The 21,556-nt window shown below is 45.2% G+C and overlaps 1 protein-coding gene across 2 annotated transcripts in view; it reads left to right on the forward strand.

Moving 5' to 3' along the window:
* Positions 1 to 21,556, forward strand: part of LOC143982974 (uncharacterized) — a 45,572-nt gene that overhangs the window by 13,669 nt on the left and 10,347 nt on the right. For both annotated transcript variants that reach the window (XM_077482159.1, XM_077482158.1), the window contains exons 3-6: positions 1,799 to 1,860; positions 4,397 to 4,460; positions 4,901 to 5,075; positions 11,199 to 11,261. In XM_077482159.1, coding sequence (XP_077338285.1) covers positions 1,815 to 1,860; positions 4,397 to 4,460; positions 4,901 to 5,075; positions 11,199 to 11,261 — 348 coding nt within the window. In that variant the 5' untranslated portion in view covers positions 1,799 to 1,814. The remainder of the gene's footprint in view (positions 1 to 1,798; positions 1,861 to 4,396; positions 4,461 to 4,900; positions 5,076 to 11,198; positions 11,262 to 21,556) is intronic.

The raw sequence follows: 21,556 nt of genomic DNA on the forward strand, positions 1-21,556 counted from the left end.
CAGCTTTTGTGAGTTGTACAGCATACTCACTGTCACCCATGGAGTGTGTTGGGGATGCCCCTGCAGACTGAGAACGTGGCTGTGTCTCTTCTGGCTGGGTGCCATCTTTGGACATGTTGCTCTGCTCCCTCACCCAAAGCAAAGTAGTTATGGACCTTTGAGACGGTTTATTGCGGGGATTTCTGGATTCAGGCATGCGCTGATCGTTCCGCTGGGGATGCGGGCTGCAGCTGTGAAAGGGTATCTGTTTAGCCCCGGGGAAGCACTGACAGTCTCTGCCGTTCACGGAGCTCCTAGCCTCTGCTTCCTTCCTGCATCACACCGCACATCCCCCTCCCCCCACCCCCCGAACAACTCTTTAAATAAATCATCAGCTATGATATGAAAGAAACCAGATATGACCTAATATCTGCTAAAAAAACTTTAAACATGGAATTTAGGTTAATGTCTTTCTGGCATGTGTTGTATATATTAAAGAAAAATTGTGTTAATAATAAAAATACATAGGTCGTCATTGTTGACCTCTTTAAAATGTGATAGTTATTTGACTGTTGGCGTGACCCAATGGCTTTGATACTTTCTTGGTCACAGATTCAGAACAAGGATGCAGCCAGCTAGGTCATAATAAAGTCAGAAATCCTTGTAGGCCTTTAAGACCTGGTTGACCATAGAAAATCTTTTAATGTCCGGCACTGAGGGCCACACCTAAAGTAAAGAGAGAGAAATGTAAAACACACAGCTAAAAACACTTCTGTAGCATTGGAAGCCTCCAGAGTTGCCCAAGCTACATCCTGCAGCACCCATTGGTTTAGCGATACACCAATGCCGTCTCTTTACACTGCACCCACTGGCCAGTCTTCTATTTCCCTTAACCAACACTCACTTCACTTCCCACTTCATAGGTTCTTTTTAGAGGCTTTGGAAACAATGGAAACTCATTGATCTGCATGCCGAGGAACTTTTACCCAATACTTCAAGTGTGGAACAAAATAACAACTTAATTCGCAGAAAACGCACTCACTTCAACAGCAATAAAGTTATTAAGTGCTGCCTGATACTTTTCTTGTTATTTAACAGTCTCACCCATCAGTTTACTGCTTGCTTCCACAGTGTCTGGAATTCTCTGGGGAACGCAGTCCCAACCTTGTGCTCCTCCAGGACAGGGGAACGCTGGTGCTCACAAGGTTGGGCTGGCTTCTCATCTGACCATGAAAAGAGGACATTGCCTCTTTCACTGTCAAAGCGAGAATGACCTTCACACCCTGGCAACAAGCACTGTTTCCCCTGTTTGGGAAAGACTTTCCACTAATCAAAGTGCTGGAGCTCTGTTACCATACTACAGTGGAAACGTATAATCAACCCTATTAAGGACAGGCATTTGCACTGCAAGTGATAGACCTATAGGATATTAAACAACCAAACCAAAACATCTATGGTCAGAAAGTTAGTATTGAAGCATTTGCACTGACTTGGCAGGCAACTAGCATTTTCAGAAGGTGAGCAATGGCAGCCTATGTATTGTTTTCAGAGCGTTTTTCTTTTTTAAGGTTTTTTTTTTTTTTCTCACTCACTGTTTTTGGATTTGAAGTTTACATTATAGAAATTAAAACAGGAGTCAGTAATTGTGGCAGGGAGATCTCAATGTCAGATCATTCATGAATAAATATAAAAATCCAGGGGTTAATTCAGCCTGCCAGGCTCCATATATAACTTAAATATCTCTTTTGGAAAGACCGACTTATTTAAAAACTAGATATATCTGTCTGAGCTTACTCCATTGCTTTGTTTCTTTAAACAGGACATTGGAGCCTTTCATGGAGTGTACTATGTCTGTAGACATCTCAGACTGCTCACCGAGTGGTAAGTCATTTTATGTTGACGTGTACACTTTTTCAGTATTTACAGTTCCTTCAAAAAGTATTCATACCCCTTGGAATTTTCTACATTTTGTAATGTTACAACCAAAAACTTAAATGGATATTATGTGATAGACCAACGCCAAGTGGCACATAATTGTGAAGTGGAAGGAAACTAATAAATGGTTTTCAATTTTTTTTACAAATAAATATGTGAAAAGTGTGGTGTGCATTTGTATCCAACCACCTTTCATTGCAATTATACCTGCAAGTCTTTTTGGGGATGTCTCTACCAGCTTTGCACATCTAGAGAGTGACATTTTTGTCCATTCTTCTTTGCAAAGTAGCTCAAGCTCAAGATTGGATGGAGAGCATCTGTGAACAACAATTTTCAAGTCTTTCCACAGATTCTCAATTGTATTTAGGTCTGGACTTTGGGCTATTCTAACACATGAATATACTTTGATCTAAACCATTCCATTGTAGTTCTGGCTGTATTTATATAGTTGTTGTCCTGCTGGAGGGTGAACCTCCCCCCAGTCTCAAGTCTTTTGCAGACTCTAACAGGTTTTCTTCTAAGATTGCCCTGTATTTGGCTACATCCATCTTCTCATCAACTCTGACCAGCTTCCCTGGCCCTGCTGAAGAAAAGCATCCCCACAACATGATGCTGCCACCACCATGTTTCACGGTGGGGATGGTATGTTCAGGGTGATGTGCAGTGTTAGTTTTCCGCCACACTTAGCGTTTTGCTTTTTAGGCCAATATGTTTAATTTTGGCCTCATCTGACCAGAGCATCTTCTTCCACGTTTGCTTTATCCCCCACATGACTTCTTGCAAACTGCAAATGAAACTTCTTATGGCTTTCTTTCAACAATGGCTTTCTTCTTGCTACTCTTCCATAAAGGCTAGATTTGTGGAGTGCACAACTAAGAGTTGTCCAGTGGCCATATTCTCTCACCTGAACTGTGGATCTCTGCAGCTCCTCCAGAGTTACCATGAGCCTCTTGGCTGTTTCTCTGATTAATGCTCTCCTAGTCTGGCTTGTTAGGTTAGACAGATGGCCATGTCTTGGTAGGTTTGCAGTTGTGCCATGCTCTTTCCATTTCCAGATGATGGATTGAACAGTACGTGGTGTGATGTTCAAAGCTTGGGATATTGTTTTTATAACCTAACCCTGTAATAAACTTCTCCACAACTTTATCCCTGACCTGTCTGGTGTGATCCTTGGCCTTTATGATGCTGTTTGTTCACTAAGGTTCTCTAACAAACCTCTGAGGGCTTCACAGAACTGCTGTATTTAAACAGAGATTAAATTACAAACAGGTGGACTCTATTTACTAATTAGGTGACTTCTGAAAGTAATTGGCTCCATTAGATTTTAGTGCCACACTTTTCAGATATTTATGTGTCAAAAATTTTGAAAACCATTTATCATTTTCCTTCCACTTCACAATTATGTGCCACTTTATGTTGATCTTTTACATAAAATCTCAATAAAATACATTTATCTTTTTGGTTGTAACATGACAAAAAATTTCAAGGGGTATGAATATGCATATAGACCCAAAGCAGATAGAGTCACAGCCTCAAATAAACCCAGAGCCGTAAACAGGAGTGCCACCATGCTGCCTACATTTCGGATATGATAATAAAGAATCCAATATTAATTGTTCACATGGTCAAAAAGGTTTGCACCTGTGGACTTTCTATCTTATCCCCAAGTAAATGCACAACTATTTAAGACATGCTTAAAGTGGAGGGCCGCCCTAAAAAAAAAAAAAAAAAAAAAAAAATCATTAATATTCTTTAAAAAATCTAAAAAAGATTTTTTTTTATTCACCAGAAACCCCTGTTGCTAGGCAGTCTTCCTTATCTGCCTCTTCCTATTCTGCAGCACTGTTTCTTCAATTCTTCCTCCTCAGCGAGCGGCCCCGTTGTCTTCTGGGACATGTGTGTGTCCCAGTAAACAATGGGGCCATTCACAAAGCGCAGTGCGATTCACGCATGCACAGTAGGAAACGGGCAGTGAAGCTGCAATGCTCCACTACCTGTTTCCCTTAGTTAGGATGGCAGCGCTGGCAGCCGATCCAATGGACGGATCGGCCTTGGGGAGGCCGACATTGCGGGCTCGATGGACAGGTAAGTGTCCTTATTAAAAGTCAGCTGCTATCGTGTTCTCCCGGCAGGGGGGCGGGGGGAGCCATCCCCGATGGGAGAACACAGTGATTACTGCTAGAGGCTATAATAGCAACAATCACATATAAATTCTAACAGGCTGGTTGTACCCAATTTGATCGATCAATTAACTTGTATACAATCGGCCTTTCCATACATGGTTCAAATCTTGGCCAGTCCCTGCTGAACTGCCCGAGATTTGAACCGCCTATGGTCGGCTTAAAGTGGCCATACCTGATGTGTCAATCCACTGGCCACATATTTTATCATAATTCTAGAACAGATCTCCTGTAAATAAACTCATCTTATTGGTGCTCATGCTTAACTACACTTTTCATTTTATGAATTTCTCTTATTTCAGTGTACTTCTATATTGGAGCAAATGACAGTGATGAAGAAGATGAAGGATTTGAAAATGACTACATGTAAGATGCATTTGTAAAACACACACACACACACACACACACACACACACACACACACACACACACACACACACACACACACACACACACACACACTAAAATGATCTATATATAATACGAAGGGGGATACACAGCACAGTGAGCATAAATGTATAAGCTGCATCAAACATGATCCTTGGAGGAGAGCATGCTGAGTTTCCAGCATAGTTAGAAAACTGACCACGGTGTGTTTTCCTGCTTAGTGTGGCCAGTTTTTAATAGAAAAGAAGAGAGACTGACAGGAAATCCAGGAATTCCACACAAAGGAAGCAATACAAAGAGAACAGGACACTTTCTCATACAAGTACATGGTACAGCAGGAACATATCAGGAATATGAAATACTGGGGGTAACAAACACTTTAAGTAATTGTAAAGATAATTTTGATTTTGTGTCCCCAGGCCTCATTCTACACCATGTATACCACTTTTTACCCAGCTATGGAATGATATAAGCATTTGGGAAGAAGGACAAGATCCACCACTTAAACTTGCAATTGAAATACTGAGAATTCTGCAAGGACTCGAATTGAGTCCTCAGGAAAGCAAGCAATCTCGGGTTTACAATACTTATCTGGTAAGTTTTGAAGATGTATAGTACAATACTGTTCTCAGTGTCAAAATCTTTTCGTCCAGGCATTTCTGTATTTTACCCCAGTGCATTTATCTGTAATCTGGCGATCCTGGAACACACCTGCTGGCAGTGTGAGAAGACCCACTCAATGTTTCTAAAGCTGGCCATATAAAGCTTTTTCCAGTCAGCCTGCACAACATAGATGAACGAATCTTCAGTTGCGGTTATTGTATTTTGACAGACAGTCCCGGCAGCTATCAAAACAGCCAAAGAGGGCCTGCATCCGATTGGATGTCTGTGCTATTTGGCTAACAAATTCGCTCTCTGGTTCCTTCTATTTTGCAATCAAGGGATGTTGGTAGTATGCAGTTGACAGGGAAACCTACCAAGCAAGTTTCATCCAGAACTGGCCAAAATTCACTCCTTGCATGGCCAGCTTTATTCACACAAACAGAAAGTCTAATGTGAAATATTTCTGTATTAAAGAGGAGTTTCCCTGAAGAATGAAATATTAAAAGTCAGCAGCTACAAATACTGCAGCTGCTGACTTTTAATAATAGGACACTTACCTGTCCCAGGGTCCAGTGATGCGGGGGAACAAAGCCCCACTCGTGTCCCCCTCCTCTCGGCGGCGCCGGCATTGCAGCTGTGGGCACCCGGCTTCACAGCCGGGCACCCACTGCGCATGCGTGAGTGGTGCCGTGTGCTGTGATTAACCGTGCAGTCATCTGGGACCTGTCACATGTCCCAGATGACTGACAGGAGGGAGGGGGCGGAGATGAGCCCTTCCTGCGCCGAGGGGAAGTGACGTCAGGTGCCCAGGCACTGAAGGAGGCAGACTACGAGGGACCTCTAGCAACAGGCATTTAGAGGCGAGTTAAAAAAAAAATCCAAATGTTTTTTGTTTGTTTAGTTTTTTAGGAATTTTAAGCCTTTTTTTTTGGTGTGTGGAACACCACTTTAAGAAGTTTCTTATAGCTACCAATCCGATTCAAACCTGCTTTGGAAATTTTGGGATAGGTAATGCGGAGGAAGAGGAAGCTATTGCCTTCAGGGAGTCTTTTCCTTCTGAACACATACCGATGTTGTTTAGATATGTGTGTTCTTATTATCGTGGCAATTATGAAGAACAAACACCAAAGTAGAGTGAGCGAACTTTACCATTTTAATAAGTTGCTTCATTCAGTGGCATCACTAGGGCTGGTGCAGTAAAACATGGTGTAACCCCCCTCCCCCAATATATTTTTTCCCATTTAACAGATGCTGGGCAGACTAGTTTCGGGCTGTCAGGGTGCACACCCTAAGCCGGCTTCTGTAAATTATGCTGTTGGTGCTAGCACACTGATCTGTGCTAGAGGTTACTACACATTACCGCTCACCATTTGGTTACTAAAGGTTACTTCTCACTGATTGCCGCACTTTGATTGGTTGCTAGAGGTTACTACATATTCAGTGATTGCAGGTTACTATACATTACTGCTCACCATACGGTTGCTAGATGTTACTACACATTACCGCTCAACATTCGGTTGGTAGAGGTTACTGCTCACTGATTGCCACTCATTGATTGGTTGCTAGAGGTTACTACACCTTATTGCTCACCATTTGGTTGCTAGAGATTATTGCTCACTGCCACTCATTGATTGGTTGCTAGAGGTTACTACACATTACCACTCACTGATTGGTTGCTAGAGAATACCACACTTTACCACTCAGTGATTGCTTGCTAGAGGTTACTATAGATTACATTACCGCTCACCTGTCTGCAACTTTGTGTCCCCCTTTGCAAGCTGCTCAGTCCTGCTGTTGCTTTATTAATCACCACCTCCCCACCCTCTGCTGCTGACAGAAGATGGGGAAGAAGAAGAATGCACACACAGCCCACTCTTTATGTTTTTGATCTCCATGCTCGTGCTGCTGATCGGCGAAGGGGGGCTAGCGGGGGAACACAGAGAGCCGGCTCTGCCTCACTCCCTGTCACAAACTCACAGCTGCTCTGGTCTCGACAGAGGGAGAAGCAGGCTCTCTAGAACATGCAGCCCTCAGCTGTGCCTCTCCTCTGTTACAGAGTTTCCGCAGGAGAACAAGCTGGGGTGATCGGCTGCATCCTCTACAGAAAACATTTGCGGGACTTGGTGTCACCCATCTAGCGGATGTCATCCGGGTGCCAGCCGCACCCACCATACCCCATAGCGACGCCACTGGCTTCATTTACTGTAAAGCATTATTAGTTTAAAGTATATGTAAAGCCAAAACATTTTTCATTTTGGATAGAGTAAGGGAAGATGAAATCCCATGTCAATTTTTTTTTTTTCACCACCCATGTCCTATTGGGGAGATTTACCCTCACATCCTGTCCTGTAGACACAACAGGAAGTGAGTGAAAATCTCTCCAATATGAGGAAAATCCCATATTAGATAATTGTCGACACTTCAAGTCTCCCCATTGGACATACTTTCAACTTTATTTCTGCTTGGTGGCAACGTAAACTTTGGAATTTTTCATTTTCTTCTCTGCTAACAATGGTCACCAGAACAAACAGAGAGGGTAAATTTGCTCTGTGGAGACACTTTTGTTCCCCTGATGAATTACAGCATCTCTGAATAAGATACTGCTTGGTGTGTGCACTAGAGTGGAAAATCTTGTGACATCACTCAATTCTCTCCAATTCTCTGCAACTAGATAATTGTGGTAGCCAGCTAAGTATAATGTAGGAGAAACACTCAGTCTCTACCTGCCTGTGGCCTACTCCCTACAAAACTGATAGACCTACTCACTTGCACTGCATCCATAAAGTCATAGTTGCCAACTGTCCCAAATTTCCCGGGACATTCCCGGGATTAGGACCTTTGTCCCAATTTAATTTTGTCCCTGGGAATGCCCCGGGAAATTCGTTTTTTCGCCGCCGGCCGCTAGACGTCCGCGGCCGGCGGAGACAATGTCTCCGCCAGCCACCATTTTAAAGAAGACCAGAAGCTGGTCTTCAATAAAGATGCTGCAGCACCGCCCACCCCCGCTGCCAGTGTCTGTGAGGTGCATGGAAGGTGGGCGGCGCCGCAGTTCAAAGTCTTTCCGCATGGCAACGATGTCGTCTGGAGGATGTAGGGGGCCAGTCTGGATGTCGGGGGCCAGTGAGTCTGAATGTCGGGTGCCAGTCTGGATGTCGGGGGCCAGTCTGGATGTCGGGGGCCAGTGAGTCTGGATGTCGGGGGCCAGTCTGGATGTTGGGGGCCAGTGAGTCTGGATGTGGGGGGGCTAGTATGGATGTCGGGGGGCAGTCTGGATGTCAGAGGGGGGCCAGTCTGGATGTCAGAGCAGGCAGTCTGGATGTCAGAGGGGGGCCAGTCTGGAAGTCAGAGGGGGCAGTCTGGTTGTAGGGGGCCAGTCTGGATGTCGGGAGCCAGTCTGGATGTCAGAGGGGCCAGTCTGGATGTCAGAGGGGCCAGTCTGGATGTCAGAGGAGGCCAGTCTGGATGTCAGAGGAGGCCAGTCTGGATGTCAGAGGAGGCCAGTCTGGATGTCAGAGGAGGCCAGTCTGGATGTCAGAGGAGGCCAGTCTGGATGTCAGAGGAGGCCAGTCTGGATGTCAGAGGAGGCCAGTCTGGATGTCAGAGGGGGCCAGTCTGGATGTCAGAGGGGGCCAGTCTGGATGTCAGAGGGGGCCAGTCTGGATGTCAGAGGGGCCAGTCTGGATGTCGGGGGCCAGTCTGGATGTCAGAGGGGCCAGTCTGAGGGTGCAATCTGGATGTCAGAGGGGCCAGTCTAGATGTCAGTGGAGCCAGTCTGGATGTCAGAGGGGCCCAGTCTGGATGTAAGAGGGGGCCATTCTGGATGTCAGAGGGGCCCAGTCTGGATGTCAGAGGGGCCCAGTCTGGATGTCAGAGGGGCCCAGTCTGGATGTCAGAGGGGCCCAGTCTGGATGTCAGAGGGGGCCAGTCTGGATGTCAGAGGGGGCCAGTCTGGATGTCAGAGGGGGCCAGTCTGGATGTCAGAGGGGGCCAGTCTGGATGTCAGAGGGGGCCAGTCTGGATGTCAGAGGGGGCCAGTCTGGATGTCAGAGGGGGCCAGTCTGGATGTCAGAGGGGGCCAGTCTGGATGTCAGAGGGGGCCAGTCTGGATGTCAGAGGGGGCCAGTCTGGATGTCAGAGGGGGCCAGTTTGGATGTCAGAGGGGGCCAGTTTGGATGTCAGAGGGTTCCAGTCTGGATGTCAGAGGGTTCCAGTCTGGATGTCAGAGGGGCCAGTCTGATTGTCTGGATGTCAGAGGGGGCCAGTCTGGATGTCAGAGGGGCATCAGATGTTAGGAGGACTGATGGGGACACCAGATGTAAGGAGGGGCTCCGCTGATGGAGACAGATGTGAGGAAGGCTGCTCTGATGGGGCACCTGATGTAAGGAGGGACTCTGCTGGGGGCACCTGATGGCATCTGGTGGCAGGCAACGTGGCTAGTGGCGCACTCAGGGCTCCCACTGATTCTGCATTATGGTGAGCTGAATGATTTCATTTTATATTACAATGTAATAATAGAAATAATGTGCTTCAATCATCCTGACACCATAACAATCATGGCGCCGGGATGATTGAAGCGCTAACACCAGGTATTTGGAGTATCTTTATCTGCTGATTGTCAAACTCTGGAAAGCACATATTGCTATTGTGGTGTAGGATCGGGGGCTGTTGTCCCTCCACCCCGCCCCCCTTTCCCTCTCCATCCCGCATTCATCTCAGACTCTGGCCACACCCCTTTGAGCCACGCCCATGTAAGCCATGCCCACTGTTTTACATAAACCACGCCCATATTTTGCTGTGGCGCACTGCATTTTCACCTTTTCCTATGCCACACCTATAACCGCATTCCCCGCCCCCTAATTATAATTCAACTCCGCCTACTGCCAAAAAAGGGTCCCGGTTTTTTTTTTTTTACAATGTTGGCAACTATGTAAAGTTACTGGTTTAAACCATGACTATTAGTCATATGCCCCAACCCAGCCCTTTGAATTTTATTGCACCTTAAGCTTGCAGCCCTGCCTGATGGTCTCCTGCTATCAAGGAAATGGCAGACTGGGGACCAAGCTACTAAAGCTAAAGGAGCATATGTCTATAAATTAGGAGCAAAGATTTACTGTCTTCTTAGATTAGGAACACACCAGTCATGTGATTACAACATATGTCACAAGACTGGTGCATAGGGGATAAGGGGGGATTTTCACTTTGCTGTAGTTCCACAAATCTCTATCCTTCCTATTTTTGGTATTACCATACTTTTATTGTGTTGGGGGAATGAATTTATGAAATTCGGGCTCACTCATGGGATGTTTGGCTCGGGGCCAGAGGGGGACAAAAGTAGCAGCTGTGCTAGATGCAGTGTTTTTATACGGGGGAGGGGGCGCCAGCTGGTTAGCATTAGCATTATCACTGGTCTAAAGCACAGTCCTGTGGGCCATACATAATTCAACAGTGGGTTGAACGAAAACAAAAGTGGGCCGATTCCCCCATCCACACATTCGATGTGGATGGGGGAATCTTACCTGCTGTATTCTGCTGGTGGGAAGCCTTTGATCAGTGGCGCCAGCTATAGCAGGCAGCACTGATCCTTGGGAGAACAAACCAGACAGGCTGGTTGTACACAAGTTAATTGATAGTTCAACTTGTGTACAACCAGCTAGCCCATACATGGATTGAAACTCAACCAGCCCCTGTGGAACCGGCTGAATTTTGATCCATATATGGCTGGTTTAAGGCAATTGAGCCACGGCTCCTGATTCTCATCACCAGCTTCCCTGCAATGATAAAACCAGACAACCCATGAAATAAAAGTTTCTACCCACCTTCCCATCTTGAGAAATGGATCATTCAACTTCTAAGCACAAATTGAAGGTGTCTGGGCTTGAAGAAAAGACGAATGATGGACATATCTTCTCATTAATTAGCATAAATAGCAGCAGGAAGGTCCCATGACATCAACTGAGTGCTTCCAGGTCTACATGAAACCCAAACGATACTAAAACAAGTGTAATTACAGCTGGGAATGGGATCTGCTGAGGTGGGAGGTCCCCATGTAAGAAGTGTAGAACATTTGTTAAGAATGAAAAAACTTCTCATTTGGTTTAACTGTTTAAATTTCAGAATAGACGGGTCGCTAAAGTCTCAGAAGCTCTGCAGGAATACAAAGATCAACTTTGTGCACAGGTAAGTGTATTTTCATTCCAGCATTCAACGTCATTAAAAAATATGTATTCTGCTAATGAAGTTAAAGTTAAATATTTTTCCTGGTATGTATATTTTAAGTGCTTTATTTTTTTAAGATGTTCTCATTGCAAGAGATGAGTAAACATTTTACAAATGTATTTGTCGTTGATTTGCGCACATAAAAGACATGGTAGATTTTTAAAGCTCTGCACAGCTAGTAACAGATCCCACTTTCCACGCAGCTGTAGAGGGAGTTGTACTATAGGCTGAGGCCGCGTACACACGGGCGGATTGTCTGGCCAACTAAGTTCGTCAGACAATCCGACAGACAGTCCGTTCAAAATTTGCATGAACGGACTTGACCACACACGATGAGCAGACAGTCCGCTGAAAGCTTGCGCGATGACGTGTACGGCACGTACGACGGGACGAAAAATTCGACGTCCAATACACTGCAATGCAACCTTCGCCGTGTAAATCCTTTCTGAGCATGCGCCAAACTTAGTCTGTCGAACTAGCCTACTCACGAGCGGACTGTCCGCTGAAACCAAGTTTGGACGGACTGTCTTACGGAAATTACAGACAATTACAGACAATCCGCTGAAAAAGTCCGCTGAAGCCCACACACGAGCGGATTGTCCGCTGAAACACTGTTCAGCGGACTAAGTTGGGCAGACAATCCGCCCGTGTGTACGCGGCCTTAGCCGCCTGATTGGGGCTTGAGTAATAAGTTAGTGTAACGGCCATCTACACATGCTGGTACCTTTTACATTGTTGCTCTGCAGCCAGCATTTATATCATATATATATATATATATATATATATATATATATATATATATATATATATATATATATATATATATATATAGTGCCTTGAAAAGTTACATAGTTACACAGTAGGTGATGTTGAAAAAAGACACAAGTCCATCAAGTCTAAACGATGTGTGTGATTATATGTCAGTATTAAATTGTATATCACTGTGTGTTGCAGTCGTTCAGGTGCTTTTTTTAAAACTATTGATGCTTCCCGCAGAAGCCACCGCCTGTGGAAGGGAATTCCACATCCTTGCTGCTCTTACAGAACCCTCTACGCAGTTTAAGGTCAAACCTCTTTTTCTTCTAATTTTAATGAGTGGCCACGTGTCTTATTAAGCTCACTTCTGTGAAAAAGTTTTATCCCTATTGTGGGGTCACCATTATGGGATTTGTACATTGAAATCATATCCTCTCTCAAACGTCTCTTCTCCAAAGAGAATAAGTTCAGTGCTCACAACCTTTCTTCATAACTAATATCCTCCAGACCCTTTATTAGCTTTGTTGCCCTTCTTTGTACTCGCTCCATTTCCAGTACATCCTCCCTGAGGACTGGTGCCCAGAACTGGACAGCATACTCTAGGTGCGGCCAGACCAGAGTCTTGTAGAGTGGGAGAATTATCGTTTTATCTTTGGAGTTGATCCCCTTTTTAATGCATGCCAATATGGCTTTTCTCCAATCAGCTGGTACCATTCCAGTCAGTAGACTGTCAGAAAAAATTAGGAACAATGGTCTGGCAATTACTGAGTTCCCTAAGTACCCTCCGGTGCAAGCCATCTGGTCCCGATGATTTATTGATGTTAAGTTTCCCAAGTCTATTTCTAATTCTGTCCTCTGTTAGCCATGAGGGTGCATCCTGTGATGTGCCATGAGGATAAACACTGCAGTTTTGGTTACTTAAGGCCCCCCAATTCCCTCTTGAAGACTAAGGAGAAGAATAAATTCAATACCTTCGCCATCTCCCTGTCCTTTGTAACCAGATGTGCTTCCTTATTCTTTATGGTACACGACAAGTAGAGGCGCAAAAGATCAGAAAATAATATACTCCAGAGGGCTGTCTGTATAAAGTTATATTGGATGATGATATGAATGAGAACTTTTAGTTCTCAAGTCCCGTGAAAGTGTCTTTCGTTCTTTGAGTGGGTCTTTGGAATGCAGGGCTGCCACCACAGGGAGCTGAAACCAGGCTCCTAGACTGTTGCAGAAAAAGAGAAGAAGGGGGCGCCTCTGGGTGTAGATTTTTAAAAGGCAATTTATTCACAGGTAAAACAAACAGATGATGCACTCACATTTTCCAAGGCATAAAAAGGCATGTAGAATACAAGGGGGGCGGTTTTTTCATCTGATTCGTCCGTCACATAGGATCCGGTCCGCGGGTGTCATGTTGTCCGCCGTGACGTCACAACCCCGCGACCCGTGTGTCACCGATAACCAAGCCTCGCTTTGGAAACACATCCTCTGTGTCCACCAAGCCGGCATTTTTTAACAACAAACTCGTGGTAACGCCAGGAGAGGACAACATGACACCCGCGGACCGGATCCTATGTGACGGACGAATCAGATGAAAAAACCGCCCCCCTTGTATTCTACATGCCTTTTTATGCCTTGGAAAATTCTTCTTCTTCTCTTATTCTTTATGGGGCCAATATGGTCTGTCCTCCCTTTTTTACTGTTTATATACTTAGAATTTCTTGGGTTTTTGTTTGCTCTCCTCCACTATGTGTCTTTCGTGTTCTATCTTAGCTGCCCTAATTTCACCCTTACATTTCTTGTTGCATTCTTTGTAAAGTCTGAATGCTGATGATGATCCCTCAGCCTTCTCCTTTGCTTTTATATGCATTTTTACATTGGAGTGATTCACACCCCTTGAAATGTTCCACATTTTGTCATGTTACAACCAGTGGCGGTGCATCCATTAAGGGCGCATGGGCGCTGCCCCCTCTGTCACGCCGCTCCCTTTGTTACGCCACCCTCTATATGACTAATGGATAGATTTGTGCATTGCATGAATCTTTCCATGGCCACTGGCGTCTGGCCGCTTTTTCGGACACTGGTTGCCTGAAAATACAGCAAATATTCATTTTGGGTGGGCTCCAAGCATAATGCTCTGGGCTCTGAGCCCACCTTTTTTGAAGCCTATGGCTCTAATCAGTTGTTTCAAAAAAACACCCCCTGCCACTGTATTTTCAGGCTCCTGGTGTCTGAAAAGGGGCAGAATGCCTGAATAGGGGGTGGCAGCGGTGACTATGGATAGATTCATGCAATGCATGAATCTATCCATTAGTCATGTCCACTGAAACGCCTCTCTGCCAATCAAGAAGCGCTGGTCTAATACCCGTCACCTGATTGGCTGAAGGCAAAGTGATCCTATTGGATGCCTAGTGGAACGGAAGAAGAGACGCAGGGATTCATAAAGGATAGCATGGAGGACCCACAGCTCTTCCCACACAGCTCGCCGTGGTCACCCACTGCCTGACCCGCCACCAAGATGGGGTAAGTGCCGGTCAGACAGTAGACAGCAGGGGGGGGGGGTCAATGTGGCTGTATATCAGGGGTATTAAATTAAAATTCATAGAGGTTCAATTAGTAAAATTTTCTTCCAGCCGAGGTCCGAATCAGTTTTGTGTGATGACTCAGATTCTTTACATCACAGCCCAGGTGTGCAGACACGACAGTTCATTCATTTGAATGGGCTGTTTTGCCTGCATTTTCTGCTGGGAAAAGGTCCTGACACCTTTTTAAAAATGTAGCCGCATTGGAAACTGCATGGTGCCTTTGTACCATGCAATTTGCATGTGCAGGAAATTGCACCTTGTATTTCAGTGCATTTAAGAGCCAATGGTACCCCTGCATGTTTTCTGTGCAGCACCTCATTTTGTGTTCAGCTGCTTGTCCCCTTCACATCTTTCCCACCACAGCACCGTCCCCCTTCACATATCCCCCCACAGCATTCCCCCCCTACACACATCCCCCACAGCATTGTCCCTTCACATAGACCCCCCAAAGCACAGTCCCCTTCACATATCCCCCCACAGCACTGCCCCCTTCACATATCCCCCCCACAGCACTGCCCCCTTCACATACACCTCCCCACATTACTACCCCTTCACATATCCCACCACAGCATTGCCCCCTTCACATATCCCCTCACAGCGCTGTCCCTTCACATAGACCCCCAAAGCACAGCCCCTTCACATATCCCCCTACAGAACAACCCCCTTCACATATCCCCCCCCCATTGCACCGCCCCTTCACATAACCCCAGCCCACAGCACTGCCCCTTTACATATCCCCCCACAGCACTACCCCCTTCACATACATCCCCCACAGCCCTCCCCCATCACATATCCCCCACAGTATTGCCCCCTTTACATATCCCCCCCCCCCACAGCATTGCCCGCTTCACATATCCCCCCACAGCATTGCTCCCTTCACATATCCCCCCACACAGTACTGTTCCCCTTTACATGAACCCCCACACACAGCACCGCCCCCCCTACTGCCCATCCTTCACAGTTCTGTGTCTTTTTCCTCTCTTCACTCTTCTACGTTTCAAAGAGCGTAGAACAGGAGAGGGGACAATCCTAAACTAAAGGCACAGCAGCACTGGGTGGGGTGTGGGAGCTGGCAGATTAACTTTTCCTATTAGCAAACTGGTGATTGACTGCTTGTACACACGGTCGGAGATTTCCACAACCAAATCCGTCAGATTTTGCCCGTCGAATTTTGTCCATCGGATCTTGTCAGAAACTGTTGCATACACACGGTCGGACAAAGTTGGCGAAAAATCCGATCTTTCAGAACGTGATGACGTAATTTTGTTACGATGGCACTATATTCAGGCTAGTAGCCAATAGCTTTGATGTAGGAATTTGATCTGAGCATGCGTGGCACTTGGTCCGATCAAAATTCTCTACACATGTATGTCCGATCGGCCCAGTTGGTCGGGAAATATTTCCAACGTGTTGGAAAATTGGGTCCGACGGATATTCCGACGGAATCAGTCCGATGCATACCACACATAGTCGGATTATCCGACGACACGGTCCGATAGGACACATTCCGACGGATTCTCCGACCGTGTGTACAAGGGCTAAGATTGCCCTGTATTCTATCTTCCCATCAACTGTGACCAGCCCACAACATGATGCTGCCACCACCATGTTTCATGATGGGAATGGTGTGTTCAAGTTACTGTTCAGTGTTAGGCCGCGTACACACGCGGGGACTGTTCGCCCAACTTTGTCCGTCAAACAGTTTCGGCAAACAGTCCGCTCAAAATTAGCATGGACGGACATGGCCACACACGACGTACAAACAGTTTGCTGAAACCGTGCGCGATGACGTGAACGGCACGTACGACGGGACGAAAAATACGACGTCCTATACACTGCATTATAACTTTCGGCGTGTAAAGCCTTTCTGAGCATGCGCGGAACTTAGTTTGTCGAACAAGCCTACACACGAGGGAACTGTTCGCTGAAACAAGGTTTCAGCGGACAGTTTTTCGGAATTTCCGAAAAACCTTGTTCAGCGGACTGTTCGCTGAAACTGTCCGCTGAAAGCCCACACACGAGCGGACTGTTTGCCGAAACACTGTTCAGCGGACAAAGTTGGGCGAACAGTCCCCGCGTGTGTACGCGGCCTAAGTTTAGTAAAAGTAAAATTTTAGTCTCATCTGACCAGAGCACATTCTGGCACATGTTTGCTGTGTCCCCCACATGCAAATAGGACTTATTATGTCTTTCTTTCAACAATGGCTTTCCTCTTGCCACTCTTCCATATAGGCCAGTTTTGTGGAGTGCATGATGACTAATAGTTGTGGACAGATTCTCCCACCTGAGCTGTGGGTTTCTGCAGCTCTTCCAGAGTTATCTTGGCTGCTTCTCTGATTAATGCTTTAATTTCCCAGCCTGTCAGTTTAAGTGGACAGCCATGTCTTGGTAGATTTGCAATTGTGCCATACTCTTTCCATTTTCAGATGATGGATTGAACAGTGCTCTATGAGATGTTCAAAACCTGGGGTATTTTTTCTAACCTAAATCTGCTTTAAACTTCTTCACAACTTTATCTCTGACCTGTTCCTTGGTCTTCATGATGCTGTTTGTTCACTACGGTTCTCTAACAAACCTCAGGGGGCTTCACAGAACAGCAGTGTTTATACTGGGATTAAATGATACACATTTACTAATTAGATGACTTCTGAAAGCAAATGGTTCCACTAGATTTTAGTTAGGGGTATCAGATTAAAGGGGGTTGAATACAAATGCATGCCACACTTTTTTTAAATGTATTTGTAAAAAACTTAGAAAACTATTTATAATTTTCCTTCAACTTCACAATTATGTGCCACTTTGTGTTGGTCTATCGCATAAAATCACCAAAAAATAAATAAAATGTAATTTTTCTTGGTGGGAACATGACAAAATGTGGAAAATTTCAAGGGATATGAATACTTTTTTCAAGGCACTACACACACACACATATTATATATATATATACAGTGGTGTGAAAAAGTGTTTGCCCCCTTCCTCATTTCCTGTTCCTTTGCATGTTTGTCACACTTAAGTGTTTCGGAACATCAAACCAATTTAAACAATAGTCAAGGACAACACAAGTGAACACAAAATGCAATTTGTAAGTGAAGGTGTTTATTATTAAAGGTGAAAAAAAATCCAAACCATCATGGCCCTGTGTGAAAAAGTGATTGCCCACCTTGTTAAAACATACTATAACTGTGGTTGTCCACACCTGAGTTCAATTTCTCTAGCCACACCCAGGCCTGATTATTGCCACACCTGTTCACAATCAAGGCATCACTTAAATAGGAGCTGCTTGACACAGTAAGGTCCACCAGAAGATCCTTAAAAGCTACACATCATGCCGAGACCCAAAGAAATTCAGGAACAATTGAGAAAGAAAGTAATTGAGATCTATCAGTCTGGAAAGGGTTATAAAGCCATTTCCAAAGCTTTGGGAATCCAGCGAACCACAGTGAGAGCCATTATCCACAAATGGCGAAGACATGGAACAGTGGTGAACCTTCCCAGGAGTGGCCGGCCGCCCAAAATTACCCCAAGAGCGCAGCAACGACTCATCCAAGAGGTCACAAAAGACCCCACAACAACGTCCAAGGAACTGCAGGCCTCACTTGCCTCAGTTAAGGTCAGCGTTCATGCCTCCACCATCAGGAAAAGACTGGGCAAAAATGGCCTGCATGGCAGAGTTCCAAGGAGAAAACCACTGCTGAGCAAAAAGAACATCAAAGCTCGTCTCAATTTCTCCACAACACATCTTGATGATCCCCAAGACTTTTGGGACAACATTCTGTGGACCGATGAGACAAAAGTGGAACTCTTTGGAAGGTGTGTGTCCAAGTATATCTGGCGTAGAAGGAACACTGCATTTCATAAAAAGAACATTATACCAACAGTAAAATATGGTGGTGGTAGTGTGATGGTCTGGGGCTGTTTTGCTGCTTCAGGACCTGGAAGACTTGCCGTGATAAAAGGAACTATGAATTCTGCTGTCTACCAAGAGATCCTGAAGGAGAATGTCCGACCATCTGTTCGTGTACTCAAGCTGAAACCAACTTGGGTTCTGCAGCAGGACAATGATCCTAAACACACCAGCAAGTCCACCACCGAATGGCTGAAGAAAAACAAAATGAAGACTTTGGAGTGGCCTAGCCAAAGTCCTGACCTGAATCCTATTGAGATGTTGTGGTATGACCTTAAAAAGGCCGTTCATGCTCGAAAACCCTCTAATGTAACTGAATTAGGACAATTCTGCAAAGATGAGTGGGCCAAAATTCCTCCAGGACGCTGTAAAAGCCTCATTGCACGTTATCGCAAACGCTTGGTTGCAGTTGTTGCTGCTAAGGGTGGCCCAACCAGTTATTAGGTTTAGGGGGCAATCACTTTTTCACACAGGGCCATGATGGTTTGGATTTTTTTTCACCTTTAATAATAAACACCTTCATTTACAAATTGCATTTTGTGTTTACTTGTGTTGTCCTTGACTATTGTTTAAATTGGTTTGATGTTCCGAAACACTTAAGTGTGACAAACATGCAAAGGAACAGGAAATGAGGAAGGGGGCAAACACTTTTTCACACCACTGTATATATATATATATATATATATCTATATATGTATATATATATATATGTATGTATGTATACAATTGTGCTCATAAGTTTACATACCCTGGCAGAATTTATGATTTCTTGGACATTTTTCATAGCATATGAATGATAACACAAAAACTTATTTATTATCAGTCAACTGTGTTTTCTCTTTTTAAATCATAATGGCAACAGAATCTACCCAAATGACCCTGACCAAAAGTTTACACACCCTGTTGATTTTGGCCTGATAACATGCACACAAGTTGACACAAAGTGGTTTGAATGGCTATTAAAGATAACCATCCTCCCCTGTGATCTGTTTGCCTGTAATTAGTGTGTTTGTATAAAAGGTCAATGAGTTTCTGGACTCCTGACAGACCCTTGTATCTTTCATCCAGTGCTGCACTGACATTTCTGGATTCTGAGTCATGGGGAAAGCAAAAGAATTGTGAAAGGATCTGCGGGACAAGGTAGTTGAACTGTATAAAACAGGAAAGGGATATAGAAAGATATCCAAGGAATTGAGAATGCCAATCAGCAGTGTTCAAACTCTAATCAAGAAGTGGAAAATGAGGGGGTTCTGTTGAAACCAAACCACGGTCAGGAAACCTGCCTCCACTTTGCATAGATGTGAACCCAGCCTGGAGAAATTACACTTTGCTACAATGTAAAGTAGGGAGTGTACAGCTTGTATAACAGTGTACATTTGCTGTCCCCTCAAAATAACTCAACACGCAGCCATTAATGTCTAAACCGTTGGCAACAAAAGTGAGTACACCCCTAAGGGAAAATGTCCAAATTGGGCCCAATTAGCCATTTTCCCTCCCCAGGCTTATGTGACTCGTTAGTGTTACAAGGTCTCAGATGTGAATGGGGATCAGGTGTGTTAAATCTGGTGTTATCGCTTTCACTCTTTTATATTGGTCACTGGAAGTTCAACATGACACCTCATGGCAAATAACTCTCTGATTATCTGAAAAAAAAAGATTGCTCTACATAAAGATGCCCTAGGCTATAAGAAGATTGTCAAGACCCTGAAACTGAGCTGCAGCACGGTGACCAAGCTGTTTACCAGGACAGGTTCCACTCAGAACAGGCCTCGCCTTGATCGACCAAAGAAGTTGAGTGTCATATCCAGAGGTTGTCTTTGGGAAATAGGCGTATGAGTTCTGCCAGCATTGCTGCAGAGATTGAAGGGGTGGAAGGTCAGCCTGTCAGTGCTCAGACCATATGCCGCACACTGCATCAAATTATTCGACATGGTTGTCGCTTCTAAAGATTATGCACAAGAAAGCCCCAAACTGGAACCATGTCCTGTGGTCTGATGAGACCAAGGTAAACTTGTTTGGTTCAGATGGTGTCAAGCGTGTGTGGCGGTAACCAGGTGAGGTGTACAAAGACAAGTGTGTCTTGCCTACAGTCAAGCATGGTGGTGGGAGTGTCATGGTTTGCAGCTGCATGAGTGCTGCCAACACTGGTGAGCTACAGTTCACTGAGCGAACCATGAATGCCAACATGTACTGTGACATACAGTATTCTAACATAACGACCCCAAACACACCTCCAAGACGATCACTGCCTTGCTAAAGAAGCTGAGGGTAAAGATGATGGACTGGCCAAGCATGTCTCCAGACCTAAACCCTATTGAGCATCTGTGGGACATCCTCAAATGGAAGGTGGGGGAGTGCAAGGTCTCTAACATCCACCAGCCCTGTGATGTCGTCATGGAAGAGTTGAAGAGGACTCCAAAGGCAACCTGTGAAGCTCTGGTGAATTCCATGCCCAAGAGGGTTAAGGCAGTGCTTGAAGATTATGGTGGCCACACAAAATATTGACACTTTGGGACCAATTTGGACATTTTCACTTAGGGGTGTACTCACTGCACTCGCTGTTGCCAGCGGTTTAGACATTAATGGCTGTGTGTTGAGTTATTTTGAGGGGACAGCAAATTTACACAGTTATACAAGCAAGCAAGTGACTCTTGCCTACAGTCAAGCGGTTCTTGCCTACAGTCAATCATAGTTGTGGGAGTGTCATGGTCTGGGTCTGCATGAGTGCTCCTGGCACTGGTGAGCTACAGTTCATTGATGGAACCATAAATGCCAACATGCCCTGTGACATACTCAAGCAGAGCATGGATCCCTCCTTTCGGAGACTGGGCTGCAGGGCAGTATTCCAACATGATAACAACCCCAAACACACCTCCAAGATTACCATTGCCTTGCTAAAGTGTGTCTTGCCTACAGTCAAGCATGGTGGTGGGAGTGTCATGGTTTGCGGCTGCATGAGTGCTGCCAACACTGGTGAGCTACAGTTCACTGAGCGAACCATGAATGCCAACATGTACTGT

Source organism: Lithobates pipiens, unplaced genomic scaffold (assembly GCF_037356315.1).
Source record: "Lithobates pipiens isolate NorthernLeopardFrog02 unplaced genomic scaffold, aLitPip1_a1.2 Scaffold_16, whole genome shotgun sequence".
Taxonomy (NCBI): domain Eukaryota; kingdom Metazoa; phylum Chordata; class Amphibia; order Anura; family Ranidae; genus Lithobates; species Lithobates pipiens.